The sequence below is a fragment of the Chinchilla lanigera genome, unplaced genomic scaffold (assembly GCF_000276665.1).
Source record: "Chinchilla lanigera isolate Chin_1 unplaced genomic scaffold, ChiLan1.0 scaffold00105, whole genome shotgun sequence".
Classification (NCBI taxonomy): domain Eukaryota; kingdom Metazoa; phylum Chordata; class Mammalia; order Rodentia; family Chinchillidae; genus Chinchilla; species Chinchilla lanigera.
Window position 1 is genome coordinate 2219348 of NW_004955506.1, and position 15706 is coordinate 2235053.

Consider the following 15706-nt stretch of genomic DNA (forward strand, 5'->3'; position numbering starts at 1 on the left):
AAAAGAAAGACATTATACTGGAGGAAACAAATAATACAGAAAAGTGGATAGTATCTTTATAAGCCCAAAAATTAATATCACTTAAAAATTGAAGAAAATAAAAAAGTTATATAACAGATGCTGGTTCATCTCCTTGTCTACAAATGATTAAAGCAGAGGAAAAAGTATATGAACCACAAAAATCATAACTTGGAAAACAGCAACAAGCAAGGCTTGAGTTGTTGTAAAATGAGCACTGTGAATCCTGCCCCGGAGCATCACGAACGCTATGATCATGACAAGTCCACAGAGAAAACGGCAATGAAGAAACATGCCTTTTGACAGGCAACCTAAGGATGAAGCTATGGCATTCATAAGTCATAGGTGGACACTGTAATACCACAAATTAACTTGTAAAAACAGAGCATTACTTTTGTGGACAATTTCAATAGCCATACAGTGGACTTGACTACAGTAGTAGGAAAGGAGGCATGATATTTTAAAATATGAACTGCTTAGCTCTGTGAGATATACCTTAACACTTCTTGAGAAAACCCAACAATACAAATATTTTTGTTAGAATAACTAGTTGCAGAGGCTGACACTAGGAGAATGCACTCCATATTGGTTCACCTCAGTGTTCGCAAGGAGAGTGGGTGGTTAGGCCCTGCACCCAGCAATGCTGCAACATCCAGCCTATGTCTGCTGGGAAGGTGACTCAGACAAGCTTCTGTGGTGCAGGACCAGACCCTACAACAATGTCAGACAGGAACACAACATGCACGGAACCAACTTAAGTAACGCCTAATAAAATGTCAACAAGTGGCAGGAGAAAGGGCCACAACTGACAGCTCAACATCGAAGATTCTTCCTAACGTATGGCAACCCAGTCTTCTCCAAGAAGGCACCCTTCTGCTCCTGCCAGGCTACTATGGATGAGCTGTCCAGTGTTGAATCAAACGAAAATGGTGACATTCAGGAGTTGGTATTGCTGGGATAGAGTTGAGCCCATAAAGGCATCTGCTTCTGGCTCCAACCACCAAGAACACCTTGTGTAGATCTGATTCCACCATACTGCTGTCTCAGTGGAGATGAGAGCTGTAACTGCCTTTGGGAAGCAGCCACTAGAAAGAAGCAGACCTGATGGACAGCACTGAATAAAGACCACTTTTCAGAGGACTGATTTATTTATAATTTGGCCATCCTTTTCAGCTAACAGACCAAGGATTAAATGTCTGAGCAAAAGTTGTTGGGAAAGTATTTGAATGCTCTTTTTTTCTTTCTTTCCAATTCATTCAACATATATGAAGCACATCATGACTATGTATATCCCCTTAATGGCTTTTATCTGTATAGTAATAGTTGTACCCTTGTATTTTTTTGGTAGTAACAGTAGGATTGCTTTAAGAGTGATAAATTTAAAAGTGTAAAATTCCAAATGCACACTATTAATAGACAGCGCAAAGGGACTGCCATTGCTCAGCAGAAAATACAGGGGCCATTCCCAACTCCATTTCCCTTTCCCACACCCATGCTCTGTATCTGGGCTGGCTTTATGGCCCAACTGTCACCTACAGGGTCCAGAGGAAACTCTGCATTTACTGTCTAATAAAGGAGACAGGTACAACCAGGTTTGCCCCTTGCCCATGCATCCTGTTACAGAGATACATGAAATGCCTCAAACTGTGATGGGCAAGTAAGTCATGAAGATAAAACATTAGTCAGTTAAGGTTGCCAGAGAGGAAGATGCCAGGGGCACTGCTCAATAAGTAAATCATTTAACTCAGATATTTTATTAGTGAAAGAAACAAACTGTTATTTCTTTAAAAACCAACAGTGAGTTTTCCATTGCTGATAGCTGAAGGCTGTAAATTCAAATATGGCCTCGGGAAGATCTTTTCTGGGTGGGTACTTGAGGATGTACTCTGGTAGAACAAAGAAGAGCATCAAAAAAGAGAAACAGGTGGGTCCAGAACACAGTGGGTGCACCCAAGGGAGGTGGGTAGCAACTGAAGGAGGCCTGTAGACAGATGTCAGTGGAAGTGGTGGTAGCGGGCTTGGAACAAGGGTCTTTGAGGAAGGACACACTCTGACACTGAGAATGTGGAATCTGAGTATATTTGTTAGCTTTTTGTCACTGGGACAAAATTCCTGACTACATAGCTTAAAGGAGAAAAGATGCATTTTGGTTCATAGTTTCAGAGGTTTCAGTGCATGGTCAGCTTGCTGCAATGATGACACAGCAGGCAGGAGGATATAGTAGACAAAATCTACTCACTTCATGGCAGTCAGGAAGCAAAATGGAAGAGAAGAAGAGCCAGAGGAGAGACATACCCTTCAAAGGCCTGGCCCCAGTGACCTAATTTCTGCAACTGAGCCCCCTGTCTTAACAGCCCACTCAGCTAATGAACTCATCAGCAGATTAACTCACTGATGAAGTTAGTGCCCTCAATACATGAGCATTTGAGGGATGCTTCATATTTAAACCACAACATTAAGCATCTCTTAGAGATCTACACATAATTCAGAAGGATAAAAGACTACAGGAAGAGCAAACAAACTACCACAAAAATGGAAACCACAGCACTCTATCCAGCCACTCAATGAACACGTCTACATGGTCATGATCAGGCAATGGAGTTCAATGTTTATCATCTCACGACTCTCCATACACCAAGCACAGAGCACCTGGTTACTGTCAGAGGACAGAAGATAACTAAAAGAGTAAAAGTACAGAGCCACAGTTGGGAAGGCAAGAGGGGTGGGGAGAGTGGAAGGAAACTAAAAGGTTTAAAAACAGGAGACCTTAACTATTAGTGATAAAACTAGAAATAAAAACATAAATATATCATTCAATACTCCAAAGCTTACAACATATAGAGAAGCCAAACAGAGCACTATCTGGAATGGCAGTGGAAAATCAGAAAGACAAGCCAACAGCAAGCACAAAGAGTAGCTAGTCTGCTTCAGCTGAGAACTTTCTCCTTAGAAGCTACTGTCAAGTACAAATATATATTAATTAAACCACCATATAACGTATTTCCCATTATCAGTCTTCCATCTTATTTCTCTAACTCTTACAGAGGAGTCACTAATGGTAGTCCCACCTTGGTTCTGGGTCACAGCAGACAGTCCACAATGAGAGAACTTAGAAACAGGACCATCTATGTGTGATCTGCAGGTAAGAAGGAAAGAGTTCAAAGAGATGTCTTTTGGCATCTCCATATTTAAACCAAGAGTTCTAGTTTGGGAGGCTGGGGTCAGGGACTATTTTATTCATTATAAAGAAGCCCTCTGCATGCTTTAATTCTTTAAACCATGGGATATACTAATTTGGTAAAATAAAAATATTTCTTTAATAAAGAACACTGACAACAGAGAGACTCAAAGATTTTCTTAATTTTCAAATTACAGAATAATATGACATAATGAAAAATACAAGGCAGATTCCTGAGTGACAGGCATACATTTTTCTGACTATAATGAAATTTCAATTGCATGCAATAAATTATGCTGTGCTTTTATGGAGTCATCTTCTATTTTACCTCCAGAGGAAGAACTACATGACAAAAAAACCTCCAGGGCCAGAATAGCACTATGCCACTAAGAACATGAAAGTTGATGATCAGCTCTGAAAATTTATTTCACATATATCTGTGTTTGTCTTTTTATCTCAAGGTTTTTGTGCTCCAACTAACCACGTTCCTACATTATAGTTAATCATTTTTCACTCACTCCTTTCTTTCCTCCTCTTTTTTTTCTACTGACATGGGCCCAAATTCAATCAGGGTGCTACAAAGACTGACAAGAAGCACAGGGATTTGCTCCCCACATCCCAGTGCCAACCAAATGAATAATAGCAAGACTCTCCTCATTTTTTAAACATCTGTACTAATCATTTACTTGCCAGTTTCTCTCAGATCACATGTTATACAACAAAAAGTATTAAAATATATTGTAAATTTACAAAGAAGTTGGCTGGAGAAGAAAAAATATTTTAAAAGTATAAACCTAACAGACCACAAAGAATGTCTATTTCTAGAGCAAAGAGTAAATGACTAAAGCGAACATTAAGATATTAGCCAGGAGCCAATTTTATCATTTCAATTTCTGCTACTTATGCAAGAGACTGACTGAACAATAGCCAATAATAGTAGGTGTGATAGAGAAACACAAGGCTGCTCTACATTGTAATTATAAAAAGAATGAAGATAAAAATCAGAGCTAATTATAAAACACATGCTGTAACACTGCACTGTTTCCATTTGCCGCCTCGGTTAACGTTCTTTTCCATTCCATCTCCTTCATGAGGAATGAGTCAATTAAATTTTGGACTTTTTTTTTTTTAAGATGCATATAGATCTTTTGTTATTGCTGTTGTTGTTGCACTTACTGAAATGAACAGCATCTTGGGCTGATTAATCCTTCTGGCATACAGAGAACACATACAGTCCTGAAGGAGCACACGCCCCCAGTGCTGGGAAGGAAACTTTAAAAGGATTCATGAGCTAGAAAGGTGAGCCTCTGGCTGGAAGAGAAGAGGGTCTGTATTCAAAATATATTAATTAACAAAGGCTAATGGACTGGTCTTTTCTTTAACCACTCCTCTTGGCTCAGAAACTGAGAATTAAAACATCAGGCAGGATTCTTTGGGACTTTTACTGAAATATTTTAAACATTAGAAATCCTTTGCAATGTTTATTGCTTGATGTGAAGAAACACAAATTATTTCTCAATGCTTTGGGGTTTTCGGTATTCACTAGACAACCTACCCTTGGGTAAACCCAGATGAAATGCCTGAGAATAAGCTAAAAATTTGGTGATACAAAATTTGATCTTTGCCTTCCCTTATTATAGAATGCAAAACAAAGACACAAGCAAACCCGTGGCTCTCAGTGCTATTTCCAAGGATAAAGGGTATTATATTTATCAGTCATTCTTATGCAGTATTCTGCATAAAGACTTAATTGACACTATGAAATATTAAACTGTAGACATGTTACCTGTAAATTCTACCAAATAGAATTTCAAATTTTGTTACAGACTCTTTCAGCATTATCCTCTGATGAAATGTGAAAAACAAAACAATACATTAAAATTGAATAGACCCAAAAAGGCTTGAAGAACATACTGAAGAACATTTTTTGTTCCTGGATTGAGAATTTCCTGCATTGCAACCAATCAGAATTCATGGCCCCCTGGAGGCTGCAGAATATTTTATTCTGACACTCCTGTGCAAGCCACAGGATGGAGGCCTCTTAATTGAAACGGCCTCCTCAATTTCTCTTTAGAATTCACCATTCAATTCAAGCATCAAATATTAATTAAACCAACCAGGCAAAATATCACCTCATTATCTGAGCACCACTCAGGCTCTCTGGTTCCTTACATGGGAGCTACTGGTGGCAGCTGTTTTTGGTTTTAACCATCTAGCTTGGTGGTTTTGATTAAAAAACTCAAAAGAAAAGAAGTAACAAAGATGCTAGTGAAAATAAAGACTAGAACTGAAGAAATGGCTCTATTTCTCCTAAAATAAATGTGTATTATTTTAACATTATCTTACAGGCAGAGACCAATGAAGCACAAACCAACTCTGTTAATGGTATCAGTTAATGTTCAGATTAAAATGTACAATGGGATGTAAAACAGGTTCATTAGCTTGCACTGCGAACCTCCCCAGAACCCATCAAATGTGCAACCTCACTCTCAGAACATGGAGGCCCTCCTCATTATACAATGCACACCCTGACCTCTCACCTGACCCTTACCGCACGGGAACAAAAGAGAAACCAGTCACACTTGCCTCCAGCTCCTGCTCCCTCTGCAGTGCAAACTGCTTGAAGGACTTGACAATCAGGCCAGCATTGGAGCAGTCATAGACGAAGATGGATGGGCTGCCCATCCATGTCTGTAGGTCATAGATGGACAGAGGGATATACTGAGTATAGTTCTGGAAACAAACAGAGAAGACACATGTTATAAGTACATCTCAAGAACTAGGTGGCTGACTAGCACATACATGTTAAGGAAGGAATACCATATTGTGCCTCATCACTGGACAGATGTTCTTCAGTTTAATTCTTGTAAAACTATAAATGATGGCAAGCCAGACGTCTTCTTATCTTCTCATATGGTATCTTACTCCAGCAATGCCTACAGCTGGATAGTTTTTCCTATTCACTTTTGCAGCCCTAGAGCTGCCTTGCAGATGCCCCAGCGGCAGCAGCTCACTGTGGACTTATGCCCACTGCTTTGCTCCGTGTGTCCCAGCCATCACTCATCACCTTAAAGGATATGTGTGCCATTAACACCATCTCTCTGTAGCTGTTCTGTGGTTCTAAGACACTGCCTCATTTACACAGGAGATCAGCTTTGGAGAATTTATCAAGTCCTCAAATGTGCATGGTTTCAGAGATGCCCACAAGTACTTTTTTTTCTAGATGATTTTTAAAAACCACACAGAAACACAAGTGGGTTTGGCCTTATGAATTTTTTTCAAATCACAAAACAGTAAACTATTAACACTAACCTACTAAGTGAGACTTTTTTTGGACACCCAGTTCTGTTCTGAAAAGACTCTAGTGATTACTTGTAAGCACAGCAGGGAATGTTCTTATCTCATAAGAAAAATGCCTAAAATGCTCACCCAAACAATATTTTAAAGCAATTCTTCAAGAATACTTTCACTTCTGGCAAGCGCAAGGTCGTGAGTTCGGTTCCCGGTACCGGAGAAAAACCGAAAAACCAAAAAAAAAAAAGAGAAAAAAAAGAATACTTTCACTTACCTTTCCTTGGAAAGGTAATACACACAATAATGTAAGTGGAAAAACTGACAGAAATCAAATTTGCACACTTAGATTAAAGGCCTGTTTGTTTTTGAGCAGCTGAGGCCCAACATTACCTGTAGTATTGTCTATGGTTTGTTTATGGGTCAACAGGAAGTCAAGAAGGTCAAGCAAGACCTGGAGAAATGTGGCAGGGTGGCCCACAAAAGCCCTCCCAATATGCACAACAAAGCACCATGCCCGAGTCACCTCCCAGACAGGACAATGTGATGTGCCACCAGCAGAGGTGTGCAGACATCTATAGAAGGATGAAGGCCACTCTGCACACTCTGCTATCTCATCTTGTGACACTGTCCTCGTTTGGTGGATTGTTTACAATCACTGCAGTCTGTGAGGGAACACCTGGAAATGTTCTCAAAGTAAACTTTCCCTGAAGGATTCTAAAGATGTCAGTTTTCCCCTAATGAATCCATACCGTCAAAGCAAGCACAATCAAAACACCCACAGGAGTTTTCCTTTAATGGAGTTTGACAAGTTGATTCTAAAGTGAATGCAGAAGAGAAATGCACAAAATTAGAAAAAAATTTAATAAAGAATAATGAATAGAGACTCAGCACTACCAGATATTAAATACACTATAAATTTATGGTAATTACAGGCTAGCATTAGTGAGGGTGAGACAAACAAATCAACAGAACAGAAAGCCCAGAATAGACTCACATATATAACTATAATGACAGTGGTATTTTAAATGAGTAAAAAAGGAATGAACAATTCAGTAAGTGATGTTGGAGAATCCAACTAACCATCTGATATCACCACTGCAGAGTCTATAAAAAAAATAGGGTGAACTAAAACCCCAAACGCGAAAGAATAGATTTTTATTCTGGGCTAAGAAAAGTCTTCATAAGTCAAAAACCCTACAAGTCTTGCAGAAATGGACCAATAGACACAATGATATAAAAATGATATAATTCTGATAAAAGTACATAGCAGCTGGGTGTGATGGTGCACACCTGTAATCCCAGCATTGGTAGGCTGAGGCAGGAGGATCCTTCTGAGTTCACACCTAGCCTGGGTTACATAATGAGTTTAAGACCAGCCTGAATTACAGAGTGAGACCCTGTCTCAAAAAGGAAAAAACAAACGAATAGAGAGACACATAGCAATGAATAGCAAACTCATGAGAAGAGTGACAGAATTTATACTTGGGAGGTGTGTGTATAAGCTTCTGCTACAGGTCAACAAAGACTAAAACAACAACAAAAACAATAAACACACTAACATAAGATCCAAGTCAATCCACAAGCAAATGTGAATGACCAGTGATTATAAATCAAGTTTTACACTCTCAACTGATCATGGAAATGTAAACTACGAGAATTAGTCTACCCTAGGCATCCATCCATCTATCTATCCATCCATCAATCATCCACCCATCCACCCATTCACCCATCCATCCATCCACCCTATTGTGTTTTCATCCAGAAAACTGGAAAGAAAGATGAAGGATGAATAACACCCCATTTTGACAAAGATGTGGTAACTTGTCATTAACAGGGCACTTATTCAATGGTGGGAATGGAAAGTGATGAAGCTTTTTTGGAAGTCAAGTTGTCAGTATTGATAAGATGTTAAAATGTACATTTATTTTATTTTATTTTATTTCTTGTCTTTTTGAGACAGGATTTCACTATGCAGTTCAGGCTGGTCTTGAACTTACTTTGTAGGTCAGGCTGGACTTGAACTCACAACGATCCTGCTGCCTCAGCCTCCCGAGAGCTGGGATTATAGGTGTGCACCACCACACCCAGCCAGTACATTCATTTTAACTACTTCTACGTATCCACATTTTAGGAATACTAGTATTTGCACACAAAGATACTGGCTCTAGTAAAAAACTGTAAACTATCTGGATGCTACTGTGCAAAGCCTACTGATCTAGTTATTTGTTTTCTCCCTCTTCCCCGCTAAACAGACTCCTAGCTGAACATATTACCCAATTTCCTTGGCACCTAAGTTCCATCCTGTGGCTAAATTCTGACCAATGGGACATGAGCAGAAGTGATGTGTTCACATTATAGATGTTGCTCTCAGTGCCCATCCTGGAGGTCATGGATGTGGTAAACATCGCTGACAGTGCTGAGGATGACAGCTGAAGTACAGCAGAGCGGGAGATGGAAGGAGCCTAGGTCCAGATGGCAATCCATTTCAAAAAGAGTAGCTTAACCTAGAGCCTCCCTGGATCCTTATACATCCAATATAACAAAGCAATAGGCATGCTGCATGGGTGGTGCATGCCTGTGGTTCCAGCTACTCAAGAGGCTGAGGCGGCAGGATAGCTTGCATCAAGGAATTCAAGGTCTGCCTGAGAAGCACACTGATATTCTGCCTCAAAATGAGGCTACTTTTACAAGCACTCATACAGAAAGATATCAGGGACTTACTGCACTGTTTTAAATATACAACCTTAGAACATTGAACATTATATGGCCCCATTTTGTATGGAAAAAAAGAAGAGCTATGAATGTAAAGTGCTATGCCCCCACCACCTGGGCACCACTTTACCCATCCTGAAATGCAGTAACTCTGTACTAATGAATGCACCAATCACTTGAATGATGCTGAATGAGTAAGTACCAAACCTCTATGGCTGTTTTCTCAGGGAGGTTAAGGTGTGGAGGGTATGTCACTGGTACTTCTTTAGGCTTCTGTGTTGCAGTCATCTTTCATAATAGAAATTATTTCTATTTAAAAAGGCAGAAGGCATACAGACTGTTCAGAGGGAGAAAAGGGCAGCCTCTGGGTTTTAGTAACAGACCGGCAGGCTTCTTCCAGGTCTTCCATGAGTAGGGCTACATCTCACCTGCATTAGTAACGATGATTCTCTGCCACACGTGACAGTTCCCTGGACCAAGCCAGCTGGGCCCACAAACAGGTCTCCCTGGGTACAACTGTCCATGGTCCTCCCTGGTCTGCAATGAGCAGGGCCCATTATGCTTATTGGAGTAAAGGTGCCTCCACAGTGCCATGTGGACAGACCCCTATCTGAGCCAGGAGGACACATTAACACGTCTCCCTGGGCTGAGGCCAAAAAGAGCCCTTTACTTGTACAGGGCTCGCTACCCTGGCAGGAAGAAGGACTATGGTAGCAGCCTGGAACTGGTATGTTTTTATGTACTGAAAACACCATGTGCAGTTTATAAACCTCCCACAAGGTCCTAGGCCAGTGGTGGTGACCCTATGGCACACATGCTACAGTGGGCTGTTTGTATCATTAAAAGTTCTAAACAGTTCACCCTCATTGTCCTAGGCCCTGAGAGGAATGTGAATGTAGCTCACCCAGTCCTCATCACTGTCGGGACAGTATCATTAAGATAGCTGTCAGTGACATGAAAGACACTGTCCCCTTTCCTGACTTCTAGGTATAAGCCCACATGTCCCACAGGTAGCAAAGGGGCATGAAATAAAAGTCTATTTTCTACATTTGCAAAAATCAAAAGTTATGCTTAAATTTCTGAGGCACAAAGTTAATTAGTGGTAATTCATTAAAATAATGAAGTACTAATATATCAGGAAAACGATTAATGACTTTCGCTTCCAGCCTCTATTACCTGCTGGAGCTAAGGCTAGGATCCCAAGTGCTCTTGCCACCACAGCCATAGCCTTCTCCATCTGATGGTACCCACCAAGAGGCAACATGGCAAAATATTTGGTCTTGGCCTCATGACTTTAGTTATAAAGGACTCTCATCACATACAATGCCCCAGGAAAACCCTTACAGAGAATGGGGTAACTCCTTTCTGAGTGGTACCTCTCTGCCTTGGTGCCATGGGCATTTGCAGCCAGATTATTCTGTGTGGGCTGTTTTTGTATTGCACATGTCCAGCTCTATCTACTACACTCCAGAACACCTACCCCTGCCTAGGTATAACAATGAAAAAGGGCTCCAAGCTGGAACAACAGGACACACCCTCAATTATGCAGAAGGCAAGATTACAAGTTCAAGAGCATAGTGGTAGTGTCCTGGGTTTAATCCCTAGTACCTTAAAGAAAAGTCTCCAGTCTCTGCCAAATGGCCCTAAGAGGAAAATCTCCCTGGTTCAGAACTACTGCCTTGGAAGAGACAGTTTCACTTAAAATGTTAGCTGTGTATGTTAAGTTTAGTAAGACTGCAACAATTTGGAAGTCTGTATCCCTTAGGGAGCATAAAATCAACTCTATTAAACCACTGTGAGGAAAATGACCTTTGAGAGCTCATCCTTATGTGCATGTGGACCTCACTTCCCATCTCAAAGACATCCTGAGTAGTTTGTCAAGCCCCAGGCCAAAATTACAGCTTGTAAACCAGCAAAGGGCAGTAGCAAATTACAGCCTTGGCACTGCGGGAGTGAGCCTGCAGAGGCAGGAGAAGGCAGAGACCACATCCAAGGTGCACTGTCCTCTGTCTCTGGAATATTCCGATAGCCGATGGGAGGTGCCAAATCAGACAAGCAGGTACATCCAAAACCCCTGGACACACTGAAGGTCATCCAAAACACCGAGGGCTTTTATGGAAGGCTGGTTCCACTCCCACCCCAAACTAAAAGTACAGAGAATTCCTAATCAAAGTATCTCTCCTTTCTCTCAGAAAAGTATATTCAAGGCCATGTTTTCATTTCAAACAAAGAAACAGAAATGGCTTTTAGATAATTTATTCATTAAAATCTACTTATCTGTCAGATTATATTAACCACTAGGAGAAAAATGGTCCACTTACATCATCAGACTCATCGCAGACTGCATCAACCATGAAGGCATCCATCATTGGGAAAGGCTCAGCCCTTAACAGGCAGGGGGATGCCTTTCCCCACGAACTGGACTACCATGGGCAGGGCCTATTCCTCTCTAGTCCAGGGAGCCCCAGGATCAGCCGCAGCCTATGGAACCCTGGTGGGAGAGTGAGGCTATGTTCTGGCTTAGTAAATGAAATGGAGGAGTTTTATTCATTAAACTATAGACCAGAAGACAATGTAGCAGGCTTTACATGCCTGGTTCTGCCAAAAACATGGGGACAGAAGAAGGGTCCAGCTGCTTGTGGGTGACAAGCCATCCTGCAGGGAGGACAGGCACAATGCTGCAATGGACAAGATGGGGAAAATCTGGCCTCATGAAGCCACGTGTCCCACAGGTGAGAAGATCTGGACCACGCACAGGTTCCCCCACACCATGCATCTGACTGGTGAACCTGAACACAAGTGTGTGCAGCAGCTCAGACGCTGTGGCGAGGGGTACTCCAGCCCCCAGAAGGGCTAGCCACATAGATACTATTGTGGCCAGAGATTTCTAGAACCACTGCTGGCAGGATGGTAACACTCACAAGTGTGCCTGTGGGCATTTGGGCTGCAGGAGAAGACTGCCATTGGCTGATGACATGGGTCTCTAGGTGGCTTCACCCAACCTTGATCTGGTCATTTCGTTAACCTCACAAAGGCTGGTCCCACTTGATACACTGACACTTGATACAAACTGACATTTTCAGTGCCTACTAATCACACTATGGCAGTATTTTCTTCAGCATAAATGAAGTATCTGCCAGATGTGGTGGTACACGCCTATTATCCCAGCACTCTAGCAGGCGGAGGCAGGAGGATCACAAGTTCAATCCCAGCCCATGCAACTTAAAAATAAAAGGTATTTTAAAAGAGGAGAGGGAGAGGATCTGGGGATGTGGCTCAGTGTGAAGGCCCTGGGTTGAAATCTTAGTACCACAATCAATCAAAATATGAAGTGGTCAGAGGTGGTTACTGTGGGAGAAGAGTAGGGCACCATCATGTCTTTTGTCTCCCCTGGATCTCAGGGCACAGGCTGGCCTTGGCCTGGGTCAGACAGCCTTGCTGCGACCTCTGAAGCATTGATAGTGTTACCTCCTTCTCTTGCTATCCATTCTTTTTCTGCTCCCCTCTTTCCCTCACTTCTTCATCTCAGAAAAACCTGGGCTGCCTCCAGTTTGCCAAGCTGAAGGCCCTCTCTATTCTGAACTGATTTTTGCACACTTTCCTTTTTCTCATACTTCACTCCACTACTTCTATTCTTTCTTCTTTGGCCTTCCTTGGACTCCTCTTCTGTCTACGGATATTAGTTTCCTCCTCCTGAAACAAAACACCTTCCACTGTCCCATTACGGCTTCAGTTCACTACGTAACAGACTCCTTGAATCACACCTTTTCTTTTCTTTTTTTGTTCTTTCTTTCTTTTTTTTTTAAACAGGGTCTCACCATATAGTCCAGGCTTGCCTTGAACTCACCATCTTCCTGTCTCAGTCTTTTTATTTCTTATTGCAAAAATCACATTATGGAGAACACTAGAAAAAACCTAAGTTATTCAATAATATCACCAAAATTCTTTAAAAATAGCCTATTCTATTCCCTAATCACTCACACACACGCCCTCATTCACTCATTAAAATTTATATTCTATACTGATAGGTAGATATGGACAAATATAGACATGCATAGCATGAGGGGGATACCAGCTGTGCAGCATGGGCACTCCAGTACAATTAGCACATCCAGAACCCACATCTTGGTTTCTAAGTACTATTTTCAAAGTGATCAAGGATCTTGGGAGAAATGTCTGATGCCAAGGCCAATTCCAGAAAAAAAGACTAGAAGAGCTTGGAGCATCTTGTAGTACTAGAAAGAAATTACTCAAAGAATGACAAGGACATATTAAAAGGACACAGGTACTGGCCTCTAGAGACTTTCACTGGTTGCATGTAGTATAATTTCAGAATCAAAACACCTTAAAACTAAAGAAAAAAATTTAAAATACTTGTCACATCAAAAAGACACCAGAAAGAACAACCTGTGGGTCCAAACTGGCACAATTTGAGTAAAAAAATAAATGATAACACTGAATTTTAATGCAAAGAATAAGCAAATATTCCTATATCCATGCTAATATTAACAAATAAATCAGAGGATATATAAATATGAGAAACAACCCTTTTGTAGAAAAGGATTCCAGTTAATAACCATGAAAAGACAGAGGGAGGAGAGCACCCTCACTACAGGAGCAAAGAGTGAGTGCTCAACTGAGACATCTGTTCAAGGAGACATCAGCTATGTGCCTAATCTCAAGGCATCTCCCCCAGAAATCTACTCATCATAAAGGAGAAAACAGTAACTTTACGGTAGATGCAACACTGCTTTAGCCAAGCAATCAGAGTGGTATCATCAGCTATGAGAATCATCTACAGCACCCCAAACCAAGAAAAGGATATCCCATCAATACCACTCTCCAAAAAATGTTTAACTTTAGTCTAATCACAAGCAGCTACCAGATCCCAAAAACAAAGGGCATTTTACAAAACACCTGAACAGTACTCTTCAAGGTGTCATGGTCACAAAAGGCCGATCACAGATGGGAAGACCAGGAAATGGGACAATTAATGCAACAAGAGGTCTTGCTAGGATCTCAGAATAGAGAAAGACCATTTGGGAAAAGACGTGAAATGGAGTCATCTGTAGCATGGCCAGTAGGACATAAGGATGTGTATTTCCCAGGGTTGGGTGCTATGTGGAGGTCACTCATGATGCTGCTGGGAAGCTGGGTGAAGACACAGGAATTTCCCACTACATTTGAAATTCTCCTGTTCATCTAGAGCTATTTCAAATATAAAGTGTAAAAACAAATATAAGTCTAGTTACTATCCCAACCACTCTCCATAATTAGAAAAAATATCCAAATGCTGTGTCTGGTAGCCTCTTTTGCATTTCTGTCCCACCTAACACCTTTGAAGTACTCGCCCTCAAGCATACAGCCGTCTCTGGGCCAACTCAGATGCCACTACAGAGATGTACTCCCATTAACAACAGATTTAATAAAATTGTAAACTTATTTCTTTTTACCCCAACAACTGGCTGGTTGCCAATTTCAGCCAGGTCCTCATACAGTCATTGATTTGTTCTACAATAAGCCGTGAAGCTCAGAACTGGGATAGAGAGAGACCCTCGAAGTCCTAGTGATCCAGGAGCTAACAGGCTAGCTAGCAATCACAAGCCTGAAGACTCCAAGGGAGGAAGTGGGCAATACGATCAGGTCACGCAAAGGTGGGAGTAAGCACCACTTAGATCCATGTGTAGACTTGACCAGGGAAGGAAAGTAGTCTGGGGATGGAGGTGATGCCTAAGCAAAGTCTTGAGGAACACACAGGTGTCCTCAGGTGCAAAAGATGTTGGGGAGAGCTTCCAAAAGTCCTCCCATTGTTAGATTCTGTGAGTGTCATCACTAGTCATATTATTATTTTTACTAGTTCCTATGTGTCCTGAACTTTTAGAACTGATTGGGATGGACTTTCTCTTGTTAAATTTTATCTTTTATACATACTTTTATTTTTAATTGACACATGGTGATTATATATATTTAAGGGGGACAGTGTGACATTTCAATATATGAATACAATGCATAATAATAAAATCGGGAAAGCTGGCATATCTATCTCAAACATTTATCATCTATATGTTGAAAATATTTAATACCCTTTATACTAGCTATTTTGAAATATTCAATTAGCTATCATCAACCACAATAATCCTACTGTGCTATAGAACATTGGAGGTTATTTCTCCTATCCAGCTGCTCCCCTCTCCCTATTAATCATCTTTTCTCTACTCCTCCAACCTGGTGGGGCACATCCTCCCAAGACGAGGGTGTCCACTGTTCCATTCTTATTCTAAGAAGTCAACCTTTTAGCTTCCACATATGAGTGAGAAAAGGTGATATCTGTCTTTCTGTGCCTGAGTTATTTAATTCAACATAATGGCCTCTGGTTCCATCCATGTTGTGGTAAATGGCAGAATTTTATTCTTTGGGGAGTCCCTTCTCCCATGAATGTTAATACATATACTTCTCGGGGCTGGGGATATAGCTCAGTGGCATAAGTGCCTGCCTGGCAAGCGC

General features: G+C 41.2%; 1 protein-coding gene across 2 annotated transcripts in view; it reads right to left on the minus strand.

Moving 5' to 3' along the window:
- The window catches only part of Rptor (regulatory associated protein of MTOR, complex 1), a 392354-nt gene that overhangs the window by 209926 nt on the left and 166722 nt on the right, over positions 1–15706 (minus strand). For both annotated transcript variants that reach the window (XM_005407318.2, XM_005407317.2), the window contains exon 5: positions 5783–5929. In XM_005407318.2, coding sequence (XP_005407375.1) covers positions 5783–5929 — 147 coding nt within the window. The remainder of the gene's footprint in view (positions 1–5782; positions 5930–15706) is intronic.